This window comes from Haematobia irritans, chromosome 2 (genome assembly GCF_050003625.1).
Source record: "Haematobia irritans isolate KBUSLIRL chromosome 2, ASM5000362v1, whole genome shotgun sequence".
In the NCBI taxonomy this organism is placed as follows: Eukaryota; Metazoa; Arthropoda; class Insecta; order Diptera; family Muscidae; genus Haematobia; species Haematobia irritans.
This window is the reverse complement of record NC_134398.1, coordinates 148,119,425-148,139,741: the sequence shown is the minus strand read 5'-3', so window position 1 is coordinate 148,139,741 and position 20,317 is coordinate 148,119,425. Positions and strand designations below refer to the sequence as shown.

Sequence of the window (20,317 nt, the reverse complement as noted above, 5' to 3'; positions counted from 1 at the left end):
TTGGGGCATTTTGGAGAGTAAAGTACCCAGATTGTCAATCCTCTGGAAATGGGAATTGGCCCCAGGTTTGGCTTGCGGATGCTCTTGGAGTAGCAAATTATATTCGATCCGATTGGAAATTGGTACATAATGTAAGTATATGACCTTTAACAACCGTGTACAAATTGGTCCATTCAAGTCCATAATTATATATAGGCTCCATATAAACCGATCCGCAGATTTGAATTGCGAAACCTTTTGGAGGTGCAAATTTTATTCAAACCTGATAAAATTTGAAACGTGATGTCAGTATATATATAAACACCATGCAAAAATTTGTCTATATCTATCCATAATTATATATAGACCGCACATAAACCGATTCCCAGATTTTACTTCTTGAGCATCCTGGTGAAGCAAATTTTGTCCGATCCGGTTGAAATTTGCTACGTGATGGTTTTCTGCTAATCACGCAAAAATTGTTCCATGTCAGTCCATAATTAGATATAGATCCCATATAACCCGATACCCAGATTTGAATTCCAGAGCTTCCAGGAGGCGCAAATTTTATCCGATCCCCAGATTATCCGATTAGTTTTCGCAGCTTCCTGGAGGCTTAAATTTGATCTGATCCCGTTGAAAGTTGTTACGTGTTGTAAGCGATGAACATGGATTTGTCATAGGACTGATGGATGTCCATCATTTCAACAGCCGTTGTACTGAATTTGCATCACTACTTAGGGTGTGATCCGAATTAGTGCTAAATAAATAATTTTTATAATTTTTTATAATTTTTAATGCATTTTGACGCTTAACCTCATATATTTTAAAAAAATTCGCATTTTTTCTAGAATGAATTTAGCATTTTTTCGACATAATTTAAATAATTTGTGCCATATTCTTAAATATGAAAAAACTTGAATTAGAAGAACTTCCGGCGTAGTTAAAATAAAGATCATCTTTGGGAGGAAATTTTTGGAAGTGCTTTTAAAGTTGTGCCTTTAAACCAACTTCCATTTTTTTTGCTGGATGCTTTATAGGGAATTGAGAGTGCAGCATATGTTCTATATGTATGAGAGTTCATACATTCAATACAATACATTCATACATATGGTCACGTTTCATCATGTCCCCCATGTATATGAAACTTTCATTGAACCATAGTGTAACTTTCTAAACGAATAACTACAAAAAACCACAAAATTCAATAAAAATCAAATTGAAAGCAATTCGGTTACAATCACCCAAACATTTGACCAATATCACTATAGCTATGACCAACACTAACATACAAAATGCTACAACTACTGCAATGACTACCATAATATGCTGAGAGATATGCAAATGTCTAACTAATATCCTGACACCTGTAGTATTAGGAATTATGCAGATAAACCACACACACACACATTCATTTGAACTCAATCACATTGAGAGCAACCAGTCACAACAGAGCAAACAGCAGTCACTGACATACATTCACTTCCGGTCTCATTTTGGTCAATCTGTGATTTTGTTTGAGAGAAGTGAAAGAGAAAGGGAGAGAGGGAGTAGTGAGAGAAACAATATCCAGCAGTGGAAAATACGACTTGGAGACACGGTTGCCAAAGTTGGTAGAATTCTACCAAAAATAGTAGAACTTTTATTGTTTTGTAGGACTTCCACCAATATTTTGTTAGATTTTGCAAAACCTTCCTCTCCAACTAAGAGTTACTTTACTTTTATCTACATATAAATCAAATTTAGAAAAAAAAAATCTTCATAGAAATAAAATTTTGACAAAATTCTTTTTAACAAAATTCTGTTGACAAAATTTTCTAAAGAAATAAAATTTTGACAAAATTTTCTAAAGAAATGAAATTTTGACAAAATTTTTTATACAAATAAAATTTTGACAAAATTTTCTATACAAATAAAATTTTGACAAGATTTTCTATAGAAATAAAATTTCGACAAAATTTTCTATAGAAATAAAATTTTGACTAAATTTTCTATAGAACTAAAATTTTGACAACACTTTCTATAGAAATAAAATTTTGACAAAATTTTCCATAGAAATACAATTTTGAACATTTTTTCTACAGAAATAAAATTTTGACAAAATTTGCTATAGAAATAAAAATGTAAAAAAAAAATTCTACAGAATTAAATTTTTGACAAAATTTTTTATAGAAATAAAATTTTGACAAATTTTTCTATAGAAATACAACTTTGCAACAATTTTCTATAAAAAAATGACAAAATTTTCTATGAAAATAAAATTTTAACAAAAATTTCTATAGCAGTAGAATTTTGACGAAATTTTCTATAAAAATAAAATTTTGCCAAAATTTTCTATAGAAATAAAATTTTGACAAAATTTTCTGTAGAAATAACATTTTGACAAAATGTTCTATAGAAATAAAATTTTGACAAAATTTTGCTATAAAAAATGTTAGCAAACTTTTCTATAGAAATAAACATTTGAGAAAATTTTCTATTGAAATAAAATTTTGACAACTTTTTCTATAAAAATAAAATTTTGCAAAAAAGTTGTATAGAAATAAAATTTTACAAACATTTTCTATAGAAATAAAAATTGGACAAAATTTTCTATAGAAATAAAATTTTGCGAATATTTTCTATACACTGAAAAAAATATTGACCTAATATGTAAGATTATGCAACTTAAATTTTAAGAATCGAAATTTTCCCAAAGTTAAGGACAAAATTCTTTAAAATAATGTCATTTTAATTAAATGAAAGTTTATAATCCTTGCTTCAAAAATTTTTTTCATTAAAGTTAGGACACAAATCTTGAAATTTTCCGTCTCTCTGCTGAAGTTGTAGATCTTTGAAGTAATGCAAATTTCCCTTCAAATAAAGAAAAACATTTTTAATTTAAAGAAATCATCTTTAACTCAACTCATATATTACATTTTTAAATTTAAGACAAAATCGCTTCAAATATAGGCTAATGATTATTTTAAGGATTTGCATCTTTAGGTTTAAAATTATTTTTAACATTAGAAAACTGTTTTTACTTTGAAGTACCTGTCATAATTTGGATTTTAAATTGGAATTTGTTTGTACATAAATACCTTTATTAATATATCGCAAAAAGAGGATAAAAATTTGATGAATGAGATCTGTATATAATTTTAATTTTATTTATCCTAGACTTAAAGCCAGGGAGGCCCGTCAAAGATGTCTTTATTTTAAAGAAGCCGCATCTTTGGCTCGGAATCAATACCAAAATCCTTAAGGGAAAGTCAAAATCTTTGGATACAAGTAAACTTGTTTTTGAGTGTAGAAACAAAATTTGGTTAAAATTTTTTATAGAAATAAAATTTTGACAAAATTTTCTATAGAAATAAATTTTTGACAAAATTTTCTATAGAAATAAAAATTTGACGAAATTTTCTATAGAAATAAAATGTTGGCAAAGTTTTATATAGAAATAAAATTTTGCAAAAATTTTCTATTACAAAAATTAACAAAATTTTCTATGGAAGTAAAATTTTAACAAAAATTTCTATAGAAATAAAATTTTGATAAAATTTCCACAAAAATACAATTTTGAAAATTTTTTCTATAGAAATAAAATTTTAACCAAATTTTCTATAGAAATAAATATTTAATAAAATTTTCTACAGAATTAAATTTTTGACAATTTTTTTATAGAAATCAACTTTGGACAAAATTTTCCATTGAAATGAAATTTGACAACATTTTTATAGAAGTAAAATATTGGCAAATGTTTCTATAGAAATAAAATGTTGCAACATTTTTATAGAAACAAAATTTGGTCAACATTTTTTATAGAAATAAAATTTTGACAAAATTTTCTATGGAAATAAAAATTTGACGAAATTTTCTATAAATAAATAATAATTTTGACAAGATTTTCCTATAGACAAAAAATGTTCACAAACAAAATTTTCTATAGAAATAGAATTTTGACAAAATTTTCCATAAAAATAAAATTTTGCTAAAATTTTCTATAGAAATAAAATTTTGCCAAAATATTCTATAAATAAATAATAATTTTGACAAGATTTTCCTATAGACAAAAAATGTTGACAAACTTTTCTATAGAAATAAAAATTTGAGAAAATTTTCTGTTGAAATAAAATGTTGACAAATTTTTCTATTAAAATAAAATTTTACAAACATATGTTATAGAAATAATAAAAATTGGACAAAATTTTCTATAGAAATAAAATTTTGCAAATATTTTCTATAGAAACAAAATTTGGTCAAAATTTTTTAGAGAAATAAAATATTGACAAAATTTTCAATAGAAATAAAATTTTGACAAAACTTTCTATAGAAATAAAATTTTGACAAAATTTTCTATAGAAATAAAAATTTGACGAAATTTTCTAAAGAAATAAAATTTTTACAAAATTTTCTATAGAAATAAAATGTTGGCAAATTTTTCTATAGATATAAATTTGCAAAAATTTGCTATTAAAAAAATTATCAAAATTTTCTATGGAAATAACTTTTTAACAAAAATGTCTATAGAATACAATTTTGACAAAATTTTCTATAGAAATAAAATTTTGACACATTGTGGACACATAAAATTTTGAAAAAAATTTTTATAGAAATAAAAGTTTGATAACATTTTCTATATAAATATAATTTTGATAAAATTTTCTATAGAAGAGGAAGAACATAGAAATTTTACAACGGGTCCAATGACATGTTCTCTTGGTATAGGTGGGGCAATTAAGACCATGTAATCCAGAGTCTTACAGACGATACTGGACTTATAAAGATTCAGAGAAAACGCGTGGTAGCGATTAGAGTGAACATCAACAATCCATGATCGTACACCTGAGGTAGCCATGGTTGGCGAGTGTGAGATTCCGCCGACAGAAAGGTCGTCCTGAGAGAATGGGTCCCCAGAACCGATACTAGAGGGAAATAACTGCTACACCGATGGCTCGAAGATGGGCCGGGTTCTGGCCCGGTTCTAGATGTGGAGGACCAGATACCGAGATCCTATTCCGATTAACGGACAACAGTACAGTCATGTATGCAGAAATGCGTGCCATAACCGAACACACAAGGCCACAAAACGTGACAGATTGCTAGAGAGCAATGATAACAATAGCAGACATTACAGTTCGATGGCGAACTGGATTGGAATGCAAAAGTATGATCAACGAGTACTCGGAATACGGCAGGATCCGCATCATATGGGTCCCGGAACATGTCGGAATAAGAAGAAACGCAGAGCAAATGAAGTAGCGATAAGAGTTAGGACACATAGGGGAGTGAACTTAGAGAGCACAAAGCCAAAAAAGGCAAAGCAGGCCCAATACAGCGGTCGGAAAGGCGACGAAAATACTATGGGGTGACCCAGATAAGAAACAGACAGGAGAACTACCCAGAGAGAGTACGACGACGTTCACGAGGACTGTGGGAAAAATTACCAGGCACCTCGAATATAGAGCACAGCTGTGTTAAATAGGAGCAGCAGAGGGTGGTGCATGTAGGGCGTGTGCAGAGGATGAAGGGACCTTAGAGCCCTATTTTTATCACTGCACAGTCTTTACCAGGTGAAGAGTTAGAAATATTGGTTCAGAGGTGATTCGGGACCTGGTCCTCCAAAGAAACAGGGACGGAAACAAATTAGGGAATAAAAGAAGGGTACGATGGAAAGAAGATGTTAGACCACACAACAAGCCGAATATTGGATTAGGTTATGTCAGCCGACATAAAATAGTGAAACCTGTATCCTCTTTGCAACCTAACCTAACTTCGTATCCTTTTCTTACAAAGTGTACTTTAATTATAAGACTTTAATCTTATTGTACGGGATATGCTTGAATAAATAAATGTTAGGGAAGGCCTATGCCTTCCAGATTGCTTCCAAAAAGTACTATACATTATGCTAAAATCTTTATTAAGGAGGCCTAATGGAAGGCATGATCTTGGGATCCAAATCCCCCACTGGGTATTCAAATATGTGTCACCGAGTGTGAGTGTATTAAAGAGAGATAACATCGATACCGTACCATGTGGCATTAAATTCAGTTATAAACTTACTTTGGATGACTTAATGGAACTTCTAAAATTAATTCCGGTGGATAATCGAAATAGTCTGGATCATGACCATTGGCTGACACCACCAATGGCAATATGTCCCATTCAGTTCCTTTTCCTTTCCATCCGAGTTTGATGCAAACCTATAAAAATATAAAAAAAGAAATGATAGAAATTTAATAAATTCCACTATAGAGAAACAAATGCGGATTATTTAAGTTTGATATGGGGTCGACTGCAAGGTAACTGGCACGTGGTGTTACTACTGAGTCCACACTGGTATATCTAGTAAACTAGTAATGCCAGTTACATGTTTGTCTGTTTTGTTGTCTTCTTCAAAGATGATGCGAATCGTAAGCCCTGCCGTGAGATGGTATCCTAATTTTTTAGCGCAAAATTGTTAGTTATTGAAAGAAGAGTTCGGTGAACATTTTATTTCACATTCGGGATCGGTCAATTGGGAGCCTAGGTCATGCGATTTAACGCCTTCAGACTATATTTTGTGGTGCTATCGTAAAGCTCATTTCTATACAGAGAAGCCTTCTTCAATTGACGCATTAGAAGACAACATTGAAGAAATTATTCGTGAGATACCGACCGAAGTATTGCAAAGAGTATGCTAAAATTCAACTAAGCCGATGGACAATTTGAGACCCACTCCTCAATGAACATCAGTTCAAATGGTTTGGTTTCCACAGTCAACTCTAAAATTTCTCTATATCGAGACAGACTACGCTCCAACTAATAGGTACTGCCATAGAAGTAAAATTTTGGAAAAAATTTCTTTAGAAATTAAACTTTGACAAATATTTCTATAGAAATAAAATTTTGAAAAAAAATCTATAAAATAAATTTTTGTCAAAATTTCCCATAGAAATAAAACTTTTAACAAAGAACTCAAATCTTCACAAAATTTTCTATAGATATAAAATTTTGACAAAATTTTTCATAGAAAAGAAAATATTGTGCAAATTTTCTCTAGCAATAAAATTTTGAGCAAATTTTCTTTAGAAATAAAATTTTGAGCAAATTTTCTATAGAAATAAATTTTTGAGCAAATTGTCTATAGAAGTAAAATTTTGACAAAATTTTCTATAGAAATACAATTTTGAAAAAATTTTCTATAGATATAAAATTTTGCCACAATTTTCTACAAAAATAAAATTTTGACAAAATTTTACTTCTATAAGAAAATTTGTGAAAATTTTATTTCTATAGAAAATTTTGTCAACATTTTATTTCTTTTTGTTTTGTTATTGTTGGTTTATTCTTCAATCATTATTGTTGTTTTTGATTTCAGCTTAAAACCAGGCATTGACAAATCAACAAGTGTAGCTTAACTTCTGTTGGTTAAGCTACACTTGTAGTTTAGTCAATGCATGGTTTTAAGCTGAAATCAAAAACAACAACAAAAAAATTATTTCTATTCTGTCAACATTTTATTTTTATAGGAAATTTTATTTCTATAGAAAATGTTGGCAAAATTTTATTTCTATAGAAAATTTTTGTCAAAATTTTATATCTATAGAAAATTCGTCAAACTGTATTTTTTTAGAAAATTTTGTCAATATTTTATTCCTTAAAAAATTTTGTCAAAATTTTATTTCTATAGAAAATTTTGACAAAATTTTATTTCTAGAGCAAAATTTTGTCAAAATTTTATTTCTATAGAAAATTTTGTCAAAATTTTATTTCTTATAAAATTTTTTTCAATATTTTATTCCTTAGAAGTTTTTTTAAAAATTTTATTTCTATAGAAAATTTTGTCAAAATTCTCAATATTTTATTTCTTAGCAAATTTTGTCAAACTTTTATTTCTATTTCGCCTCTCAAAATGTGTCCAAATTATATCAAAATATTATTTTTATAGAACATTTTGTCAAAATTTTATTTCTATAGCAAATTGTGTCAACATTTTTTTCTATAGGATATTTTGTCAAAATTTTATTCTTATAGTAAAGTTTGTCTAAAATTTTATAGCTATAGTAAATTTTGTCAAAAACTTTATTTCAAATTTTCTATAGAAAATTTTGTCAAAATTTTATTTCTATGGAAAATTTTGTCAAACTATATTTTTTTAAAAAATTTTGTCAATATTTTATTCCTTAGAAAATTTTGTGAAATTTTTATTTCTATAGAAAATTTTGTCAAAATTTTATTTCTTTTTGTTTTGTTATTGTTGGTTTATTCTTCAATCATTATTATTGTTTTTGATTTCAGATTAAAACCATGCATTGACTTAACTACAAGTGTAGCTTAACCTCCGTTGGTTAAGCTACACTTGTAGTTTAGCCAATGCATGGTTTTAAGCTGAAATCATGGTTTTAAGCTGAAATCAAAAACAACGATAAAAATTTTATTTCTATAGAAAATTTTGTCACAATTTTATTTCTATAGAAAATTTTGTCAAAATTTTATTTCTATCGAAAATATTGTCAACATTTTATTTCTACAAAAATTTGTGTCAACATTTTATTTCTATAGAAAATTTTGCCAAAATTTTATTTCTGTCAAAAGTTTATTTCTATAGAAAATTTTGTCAAACTGTATTTCTTTAGAAAATTTTGTCAAAACTGTAATTTTAAAGAAAATTTTGTCACAATTTTATTGCCATAGAAAATTTTGTCAAAATTTTATTTCTATAGAAAATTTTGTCAAAATTTTATTTCTATAGAAAATGTTGTCAAAACTTTATTTCTTAGATAATTTTGTCATTATTTTAATTCTTAGAAAATTTTGTCAAAACTATAATTTTATAGAAAATTTTGTCCAAACTATAATTTCTATAGCAAATTTTGTCAAAAATTTTATTCCTATGGAACATTTGGTCAAAAATTTTATTTCTAAATTTTGTCAAAAATTTTATTCCTATGGAACATTTGGTCAAAAATTTTATTTCTATAGAAAATTTTGTCAAAATTTTATTTCAATAGAAAATTTTGTCAAAATTTTATTTCTACCGAAATTTTTTTTCAAAATTATATTTCTGTAGAAAATTTTGTCAAAACTGTAATTTTATAGAAAATTTTGTCAAAACTGTATTTCTATCGAAAATTTTGTCAAACATTTTTTGCTAGATACAATTTTGTCAATTTTTTTTTTTTTTTGCTAGATACAATTATATCAAAATTTTATTTCTTAGAAAATTTTGTCAATATTTTATTCCTTACACAATGTTGTCAATATTTTTTCTATAGAAAATTTTGCCAAAGGTTTAGTCCTATAGAAAATTTGGTAAAGTTTTATATTTTGGAAAAATTTTGTCAAAATTGTATTTCTTAGAAAATTTTGTCAATATTTTATTTCTATCGATTTTTTTTTTTTTTTGATTGATACAATTTTGTCAAAATTTTACTTCTATAAAAAAATTTCTCAAAATTTGTTTTCTATAAAAATTTTGTCAAAATTTCATTTCTATAGAAAAATAAAATAAAAAAAAAAAAAACTTTTCAAAGTTTTTTATGTCAGCCTGGTGCAATGGTTAGCATGCCCGCCTTGCATACACAAGGTCGTGGGTTCGATTCCTGCTTCGAGCGAACAACAAAAAGTTTTTCAGCGGTGGATTATCCCACCTTAGTAATGCTGGTGACATTTCTGAAGGTTACAAAGCTTCTCTAAGTGGTTTCACTGCAATGTGGAACGCCTTTCGGACTCGGCTATAAAAAGGAGGTCCCTTCTCATTGAGCTTAACATGGAATCGGGCAGCACTCAGTGATAGGAGAGAAGTTCACCAATGTGGTATCACAATGGACTGAATAGTCTAAGTGAGCCTGATACATCGGGCTGCTACCTAACCTAACCTAACCTTTATGTACAAAATTTTGTCAACATTTTATTTCTGTAGAACATTTTGTCACAATTTTATTTTTATAGAAACGTTGTTTAAATTTTATTTTTATAGAAAATGTTGGCAAATTTTTAGTTCTTTATGTACAAAATTTTGTCCAAATTTTATTTCTGTAGAACATTTTGTCACAATTTTATTTTTATAGAAACGTTGTTTAAATTTTTATAGAAAATGTTGGCAAATTTTTAGTTCTACAGATCAAATCGTCAAGAATTCTACCAATGCACGAAACAATAAAAAATCGACCATTTTTGGTAGAATTCTTCCAACTGTGGCAACCGTGATAAACGCAGATCGTAAGATCGTCCGCTCCGATCCCGAGCATATATAGAAATTAATTAGCCTGGATGCCTTGGATTTGTAGACATCAGTTCAAGAGTTCAGAGTTGAACCAATTGCTGTTCTTGATTGTATCCTCTTATGTGTTTCTCAAATTTAAAAGTAATGTTATATTAATTTGAAATTTTGTATTAAATTAACCTGAATAAGAAAATTTATTCTCGATAGGCACATTAATTTTTCTTGTTGAGGTGTAACCCATAAAAACGTTCACAATATAAATTCCATCAATCCACCCACTCAAAAAAAAAAATCACTTAACTTCACCTGAGACAATCCAATGTCTCCATTAAAAATTAAACTACGTGCGAGTTCTTGGGGTTCAAGTAATTTGTCTCCTATTAATTATTTACAAATGAAAGTGTTCACATATATATTCCTGAGTATGTTACTTTCTCGATACCATCTGCCATATGGACGGTAAATGCCTTGTAATTTCATGCATAATGGCTTTACAGGAAATTCTCGTTCATTTTTTAAAAAAAATACATCAGACCATAATGGTGTACTCAATTCAAATGCTTACCTCTGTAAATTCAGCATTTAAGGGATCACCAATAATTTTACCATCGGCCTGTTTGTAGCCAGCATATGAAATGAGTTGAGGATTCCAAATGCGATAGTCATGACGGCCATCACTGCGTTGTGGAAATATCGTAATTGCTGATCTGTAGTTTATGTAGCCGAGTTTATTGAAATGGTCATCCGTTTTAAGTAATTTCGTGTGATGTCGAGATGAACAAACGTGACAGCATATGTAAGTTGTATCGAACATGAGAACACGTTTCGCCAGATAAAATGAAAGAAGAAAAGAACATATTTTGTTTAAATACTTTTGAAAATTGTTTTTATTTAAAAATTAATGAGAAATTTTTTATTGTCCTTAAGCTTCGGGGGAGAATTGAATCTGTAAAAATTTAATATGTAGCTGTAGCTTTTCATGGAATATAAGTTGAGTAAATGTTGAACACTAACCAAAGGAATCTGTCCTACATCAATGCGTGCTATGTTTCCCATCAGCAAAGGGAAGGAATGTCAGCTCTATGGCCGAGCAGAACTTTTAAATGTTGGAGAAGGAGCAAGCAAAATACTGGAAAGACCAAAAACTGTCCCCAAAAGAGTCACAACTACTTATAATCCGATTAAGGACAACGAGATCAGCCCAAAATACGAAACGAGAACAACCATCTAAACAACCGCTGAAATTGGTGCGGATCTCTAATGGCCAAACCCCATCTTCACAGACGATAAGGGTGGACGTTGAAACATTATGGTACCATTGCCCTATGGCAACATAGCTAAAAGGCCCTACCGTGAAGAAATGTTTAATGCAGTGATCAAACAAAAGAGACCATCTTACAAAATACTTAAAAATCAGCAGACCCACAATATCCCCAATTGTCGAATGCATAGTAAAAATGAACCAACATTCCTGATAATTATTTGCGACTCTAAAGCCGAATTCCCCATGCTGAATATTCTGTCGTTGTAACTCCTAACTGTATCCCATCGAACTTGCAATTATCCTATCGACACATTTGCCATCATGATAGCCTTCTCACGCAGTAAGAACTTGCAGGTAGCTAGAGACATACCAACTGATTCTAGTTCCCCTGGAATATGTAAGGTAGTTCCTAGCCTTGCTAGCTCATCTGCTTCGCAGTTCCCCGGTATGTTCCTATGGCCAGGCACCCATATTAGGTGCATATTGTGCTACTCAGCCATCTCATTGAGAGATTTGCGGCAGTCGATGGCCGTTTTCGAGTTAAGGAACACAGAGTTCAAGGATTTTATTGCAGGTTGACTGTCTGATTATATATTAATGCCAACATTTTTTGGAACATTACTTCTCAGCCAATTCGCCACCTCTCTTATTGCTAATATTTCAGCCTGAAAAACACTACAGTGATTAGGTAATCTTTTCGCTATTCGCAGTTCCAGATCTTTAGAATATACTCCGGGCCCTGTGTGCACCACGCCTCAGTGTTGGGAATTAAAGTTTCAAACTTTTTGTTGAAAGTGGTCTTGCCAAAGTGTAATCTACAACATTAGGCACATCTGGCATTGTTTTGAGGACCGAACTGTGGCCGTACCTTTTTTCCGACCACAGCGATAGCTCGCGCAACCGCACAACCGTTGTTGCAGCTGACTGTCTAAAGGCAATAGATGCAGCATGACATTAAAGGAATTTGTTCCTGATACCTTAAGATGACAGAACACAGCTGAGATAGCACCGATCGGGACACTCTAGCCCTCCCTCCTCATAGCTGCTAGGTGGTGGTCGTCCTTCCAGTGCAATGATACACTGATAGGAAGAGATCGCTCAGAGAGATTGGAGACCTAAGCCGCGGCCTCCAATCCCGCTCTTATTCCCTCATCACTGCGATCGTCGATCAGCTAAATAATTGATTGTAAGTCCCTTCAGGTGTTGGTGGGTGAGAAAGTCCCAGGGTTACCCCACAGATGCTCTTCTGGGCCTCCAATGCCGCTCTTATTCCCTCATCACTGCGATCGCCGATCAGCTAAATAATTGATTGTAAGTCCCTTCAGGTGTTGGTGGGTGAGAAAGTCCAGGGTTACCTCACAGATGCTTCTCTGGGGTCTTAGAGCGACATCCAGTAGCGATCCGTATCGTAGTATTCTGCACCGCCTTATACTGGATGTCTAAACGGGGCCACATAATCGATAAGGAGATGACCAAACGACTCGTAAGATTTTATATCGTCTTCTTATCTTTCCCCCAAATGCTGCTATCCAATGTCTTCATGATCTTGTTTATATTCCCAACGTAGTAACAAAGTAGCAGGCTACCAAACATCACGCCAAGAATCTTGAGCTTTTTGCACGTGTGAATGCTCTGTACATGAATGTGGATATCGGTCAGTTGATCGATTGTAAGTCCCTGCAGAAATCGAACCATATAACCTTGGCTCTCTCAGAGTGGCACTTCCAGGAAGTGCCCGGTTTGGGTGGTTTATCGCCCTGTGCTCTATCTGAGGCTGATGGGAGAGGATTTAAGCTGCTAATGCATCCAGTGGCGATCCGTACCCTGTACCCTGTAGAGCTTCCAACATTGGATCTCGCTTATACTGGGGTCTAAACGGGACCACATAATCGATAAGGAGACGATCAAACGATTCCTAAGTGTTTTAAATATTTTCATTATCATTCCCCCACGTGCTACCAGCCAATTCCTTCAGGATTTTGGGTTCTGTGCACGAATGTGGATATTTGGCTCGCGATTTACCTCGTAAAATGGATGCTGCGATTTCGATACAAAACTGTCTCAAATTCCTTCCGAGAAGCATGTTCCTAGCTTCGGGGATGTATTCAATAGCCGTCACCTCAAGCCCCTTAACTTCTCTACCTGACGTAACCATGGAACAATCGACCGCATAGGTTAGCAGATGGACATCTGCTACGTACAAATTAAAACCGAGGGGGACAGTACACCGCTTTGAGGTACGCCCTGATTAGTCCTACCGAATTAAGATGCCTTCCCTCTAAATTCCATATTTACTCTCTCCTGAGAGGCTTATAAGGCTTACCATATCGTAGGCTTTAGACATGAGCACACACTCCCGACTGATGACCACAAGAAGGCTGCCTATTCGGAGTGCCTCGAAACCTCGCCTTTTCCTTGTGCTTCAACGGTCTGCAGTCTGAGGATTCTCGACAAATTGTCTGCTTGCCTCCCAAACTAAATGACGATCTTGTCTTCCCGTTTGGGATTCGAGAGGTTCCGAATTATGGACCACAGCCGCTTGTATTTAAGATCAAATCCTTCCATATATACGGAAGGGGACAGTGCACCGCTTTGAGGTACGCCCTGATTAGGCCTACCGAATTAAGATGCCTTCCCTCTAAATTCCATATTTTGTTAATAAGGAAGGGGAACATCTACACTCTCTCCTGAGAGGGATATATGGCTTACCATATCGTAGGCTTTAGACATGAGCACACACTCCCGACTGATGACCACAAGAGGGCTACCTATTCAGAGTGCCTCGAAACCTCGCCTTTTCCTTGTGCTTCAACGGTCTGCAGTCTAAGGATTCTCGACAAATTATCTGCTTGCCTCCCAAACTAAATGACGATCTTGTCTTCCCGTTTGGGATTCGATAGGTTCCGAATTATGGACCACAGCCGCTTGGATTTAAGATCAAATCCTTCCATATCTCTTTGCCATATTTCTTGCTTTGAGTGGCGATCAGCATAGCGAAACTCGGAGAAGGTGATACTACAATCTATCATTTTGACTTTGCTCCGATTTCAACGCAGCTAAATATCATGGCAGCCACGCTTACTACTAAATCTTCTTATATAAGAGTGGGTTCAAAGTCCGCCCACAGGTGCAATGGTTAGCATACTCGTCTTGCATACATGGGATCGCGGATTCAACCCTAGTTTCGACCGAACACCAAAACGTTTTTCTGCGATGGATTATCCCTATCTGTCCCTACTTTTTTGCTACTGCTTTTTGGCATGAATATAAGTTCACTATGGTCACTATTAATTTGCTGTTCTTCAATAGTCTAATTTGGCTTTGAGTGAATTTTTTCCTCTTCACTTGACAAAAAACTTTTGAATTTCCCTTATTTGAGCTTTAGAAGAACTATGACATTTTTAAATCTAAGATCTCTTCCATAATACACTTAAAGCTTCACAAAGTTGTTGGGCTTTTTGTTCTAGTTTCCTGCGGAAAAAAGAAATATTTCAAAAGAATATTTCTCCCCAGACATATGGCCAAAGTGATTGAACGTCGACCTAAGACCAAATCATTGAAATTATTGTCACATAACACGACCCAGACAAACACAGAAAAAAACAATTCGACAAAAACCTTTGACTTAATCCATAAGTTTTCTGGAGCAAAAAAAAAATTGACAGACAGACAAATTGATTCAAAAAGGTTTCATAGAAAAGGATTAGAGTAACCCTGACCTTAAAGGTAACGTGAAAGGAACTAAAATGAAAATCTTGTATATGATACATGGGTCATGATGATGGGTATTTTGTGTTGTGGCATCTTCTGGTGGTTCTAGTGGTTTATGGCTAAGCTCATAAAATACATAAGGATGTATAGAGGAGAGTTTTCAAAATATCCTATAATTAAATATGGATTGATCTAAATAAATCCTGGCTGACAGGTTTATGCCTTTTTATACCCTCCATCATATATTAACTTTGTCGATCTAAGCATGTCCGTCCGTCCGTCTGTTGATATCACGCTAACTTCCGAACGAAACAAGCTATCGACTTGAAACTTGGCACAAGTGGTTGTTATTGATGTAGGTCGGATGGTATTGCGAATGGGCCATATCGGATTACTTTTACGTATAACCCCTATATAAAAGGACCCCCAGATTTGCGTTACGGAGGGAAGCATATTCTCTAAGGGAAGCATATTTCATCCGATCTGCCTCAAATTTGGTACATGGTATTGGTATATGATTTCTAATAACCATGCAAAAATTGGTCCACATCAGTCATAATTATGTATAGCCCCCATATAAACCGATCCCCAGATTTGGTTTGCGGAGCCCCAACAGGAAGCACATTTCATCCGATCCGGCTGAAATTTGGTACATAGTGTTTGTATATGGTATCTAACAACCACGCAGAAAGTAGTCCATATCGGTCCATAATTATATAGCCCCCATGTAAAACGATCCCCAGATTTGGCTTGCGGAGCCTCAAAGAGAAGGAAATTTTATCCGATTCGGTTGAAATTTGGTACATGGAATTAGTATATGGTCTCTAACAACCATGCAAAAATTGGTCCATATCGGTCCATAATTACGTATAGCCCTTATATAAACCGATCCCCATATTTGACCTCCGGAGCCTCTTGGAGGAGCAAAATTCATCCGATCCGGTTGAAATTTGATACGTGGTGTTAGTATATGATCACTAACAACCATGCACAAATTGGTCCATATCGGTCCATAATTATATATAGCCCCCATATAAAATGTTCCCCAGATTTGAACTCCGGAACCTCTTTGATGCACAAAGTTCATCCGATTCCGTTGAAATTTGGTACGTGGTGTAAGCATATGGTCTCTAACAACCATGCAAAAATTGGTCCCCATCGGTCCATAATTATATATAGCCCCCATATAAACCAATCCCCAGATTTGACCTCCGGAACCTCTTGGAGGAGCAAAATTCATCCGACCCGGTTGAAATTTGGAATGTGGTGTTAGTATATGGCCGCTAACTACCATGCAGAAATTGGTCCATATCGGTCTATAGTTATATATAGCCGATCCCCAATCACACAAAAATTGGTCCATATCGGTTCATATTCATGGTTGCCTCTCGAGCCAAAAATAGTCTACCAAAATGTTATTTCTAAAGAAGATTTTGACAAAATTTTAACATATTTGTATTGAAAATTTTGTCAAAATTTTATTTCTAACAAAACTCTAACAAAAGTTGCTCCATATCGGTCTATAATTATATAGATAGCCCCATATAAACCGATCCCCAGATTAGAGCCTCTTGGAGGAATAAAATTCATCCGATCAGGTTGGTTCATAATTATGTAGTCCCAATATAAAACGATTTCTCCAGTTAATCTCCAAAGGTTACTGGATATGCAAATTTCATCCTATTCGGTTAAAATGTAGTACGCAATGTCAATATATAGCCTCTAAAAGCCTTGTAGAAATTGGTCCACATCAGTCCAAAATTATGTATAGCCCCCAGATAAACCAATCCTCAGATTTTACTTCTTGAGCTTCGTGGGTAAGCAAATTTCATCTGAACTGTTCCGATGTGATCTAAAAATTTTGTACTAATCACGTACAAATTGGTCCATATCGGTTCGTTATTACTTACGGACTCCCCTATATATATACCGGTAAATAACTGAATTGGCTTATATAGGTATTTAATCTGTCTGTTTTGTCTCAAATATACCCCATATGTACCAACTTACAATTTATACCTTGTCATCAGCAAATGTTACCACAACCTAAGTAATTTCATTGTGGAGTAAAGCCTCTAGTAGATGTTGCTATGCAAGCCGTGATGGAGGGTACATAAGATTCGGCCTGGCCGAATTTACGACCATATATACTTGCTTTCTTTAATTTCCAGATGCAACAAGTAACCCATTTTTGGTAGATTTTGCGAATCATAAAATTTGGTACATGGCGTTTTTTGGGCACATTGACAAACCCTATTGAATTTGGAAAACAATTTTGATATAGCTATAGAAAATTTTCTTAAAACTTTATTTCTTTAGAAAAACTTCTCAAAATTTTATTTCTATAGAAAATTTTGTCAAAATTGTATTTCTATAGAAAATTTTCTAAAAATTTTATTTCTATAGACAATTTTCTCAAAATTTTTTTCTATTGAAAATTTTGTCAAAATTTTATTTCTTTTTTAAATTTTATTTCTATAGAAAATGTTCTCAACATTTTATTTCTATAGAAAATTTTGTCAAAATTTTATTTCTTTAGAAAATTTTGTCAAAATTTTATTTCTATAGAAAATTTTGTTAAAATTTTATTTCTATAGAAAATTTTGTCAAAATTTTATTTCTATTTTAAATTTTTTCAAAATTTTATGACTATTTTAAATTTTGTCAAAATTTTTTTTTCTATAGAAAATTTTCTCAAAATTTTATTTCTATAGAAAATTTTCTCAAAATTTTATTTCCATAGAAAATTTTGTTAAAATTTTATTTCTATAGAAAATTTTCTCAACATTTTATTTCTATAGAAAATTTTTTCAACATTTTATTTCTATAGAAAATTTTCTCAACATTTTATTTCTATAGAAAATTTGTTCAACATTTTATTTCTATAGAAAAATTTCTCAACATTTTATTTCTATAGAAAATTTTGTCAAAATTTCATTTCTATAGAAAATTTTGTCAAAATTTTATTTCTATAGAAAATTTTGTCAAAATTTTATTTCCATAGAAAATTTTTCCACACATTATATTTACCTCTTAGTTGGAGAGGAATGATTCGCAAAATCTACCAAAACACCAAGAATTCTACCAATCTACGAACAATTTTGTCAAAATTTTATTTCTATAGAAACTATTCTAAAAAGTTTATTTATATAGAAAATTTTCTAAAAATTTTATTTCTATGGTAAATTCTGTCAATATTTTATATCTATAGAACATTTTGTCAAAATTTTATATATATAGAAAATTTTGTCAACATTTTAATTCTATAGAAAATTTTATCAAATTTTTATTTCTGCAGAAAATTTTCTAAAAATGTTATTTCTATAGAAAATTTTCTAGAAATTGTATTTCCATAGAAAATTTTCTAAAAATTTTATTTCTATAGAAAATTTTCTAAAAATTTTATTTCTATAGAAAATTTTCTACAAATTTTATTTCTATAGAAAATTTTGTATAGACAATTTTGTCAACATTTTATTTCTATAGATAATTTTGTCAAAATTTTATTTCTATAGAAAATTTTCTAAAATTTTATTTTTAGAGAAAATGTTGTCAAAATTTTATTTCTATAGCAAATTTTGTCAAAATTTTATTTCTATAGAAAATTTTCTAAAAATTGAATATCCATAGAAAATTTTCTAAAAATTTTATTTCTATAGAAAATTTTCTACAAATTTTATTTCTATAGAAAATTTTCTACAAATTTTATTTCTATAGAAAATTTTCTAAAAATTGTATTTCCATAGAAAATTTTCTAAAAATTTTATTTCTGTAGAAAATTTTCTAAAAATTTTATTTCTATAGAAAAATTTCTAAAAATTTTATTTCTATAGAAAATTTTCTACAAATTTCATTTCTATAGAAAATTTTGTGTAGATAATTTTGTCGAAATTTTATTTCTATAGAAAATTTTGTCAAAATTTTATTTCTATAGAAAATTTTCTAAAAATTGTATTTCCATAGAAAATTTTCTACAAATTTTATTTCTATAGAAAATTTTCTAAAAATTTTGTTTCTATAGAAAATTTTCTACAAATTTTATTTCTATAGAACATTTTCTAAAAATTTTATTTCTATAGAAAATTTTCTACAAAATTTTATTTCTATAGATAATTTTGTCAAAATTTTATTTCTATAGAAAATTTTTTCAAAATTTTATTTCTAGAGAAAAATTTCTAAAAATTTTATTTCTATAGAAAATTTGTCAAAATTTTATTTCTGTAGAAACTATTCTAAAAATGTTATTTCTATAGAAAATTTTCTCAAACTTTTACTTCCAAAAAAATTTTGTCAAAATTTTATTTCTATAGAAAATTTTGTCAAAATTTGATTTGATTATTTCTATAGAAAATTTTGTCAAAATTTTATTTCTGTAGAAAATTTTCTTAAAATGTTATTTCTATAGAAAATGTTGTCAAATTTTTATTTCTATAGAAAATTTTGTCAAAATTTTATTTCTATAGAAAATGTTCTCAAAATTTTATTTTTGTAGAAAATTTTGTCAAAATTTTATTTCTGTAGAAAATTTTCTAAAAATTTTATTTCTATCGAAAATTTTCTCAATATTTTATTCCTATTGACATTTTTCCAAAATTTTATTTCTATAGTAAATTTTGTCAAAATTTTATTTCTATAGAAAATTTTGTTAACATTTTATTTCTATAGAAGATTTTATCAACATTTTATCTCTATAGAACATTTTGTCAAAATGTTATTTCTTAATACCCGAAAGGCGGTTTTTAAAGTCTTAAAATTCCAAGATCTACCATTCCACCGAAAACCGACGATCGGCGTTAGAAGATAAACAGGTCCATCTTAAAATATATAAGACAATTAAATCGAAATGTCCTTATTGATACGCGAAAAGTTTCATTAAAAAGAAAAACATTTTGAGCGACAGAGAGGAGGACAAACTGCTTGGCCTCAGTACCCATGATATCCTTCTACTAGATTATTATAAAATGACATATAAAATAAAAACAACTGAGAAATATTAACATACCTTAGATTACCCTTATTTGTGGCATATTTAATGTGATTGCAAATTGCTTCAAACATTCCGCTGGTGGTGGTCACATAACGGCAATCAAAAACCTTAAAAAAAATAATAGAAAAGTGAAAAAATAGGCATTCAAAATTAGTACTCAATTTTGGAAGAAAAATTTGAAAAAAGTATC

At 30.8% G+C, this 20,317-nt stretch overlaps 1 protein-coding gene across 1 annotated transcript in view; it reads right to left on the bottom strand.

Annotated features, from left to right (window-relative positions):
* The window catches only part of Nos (Nitric oxide synthase), a 441,191-nt gene that overhangs the window by 207,430 nt on the left and 213,444 nt on the right, over positions 1 to 20,317 (bottom strand). Inside the window, exons 5-7 of the mRNA XM_075296574.1 lie at positions 20,143 to 20,234; positions 10,731 to 10,872; positions 6,022 to 6,161 (exon numbers count right to left, since the gene is read on the bottom strand). Of these exons, the coding sequence (XP_075152689.1) occupies positions 6,022 to 6,161; positions 10,731 to 10,872; positions 20,143 to 20,234 (374 nt within the window). The remainder of the gene's footprint in view (positions 1 to 6,021; positions 6,162 to 10,730; positions 10,873 to 20,142; positions 20,235 to 20,317) is intronic.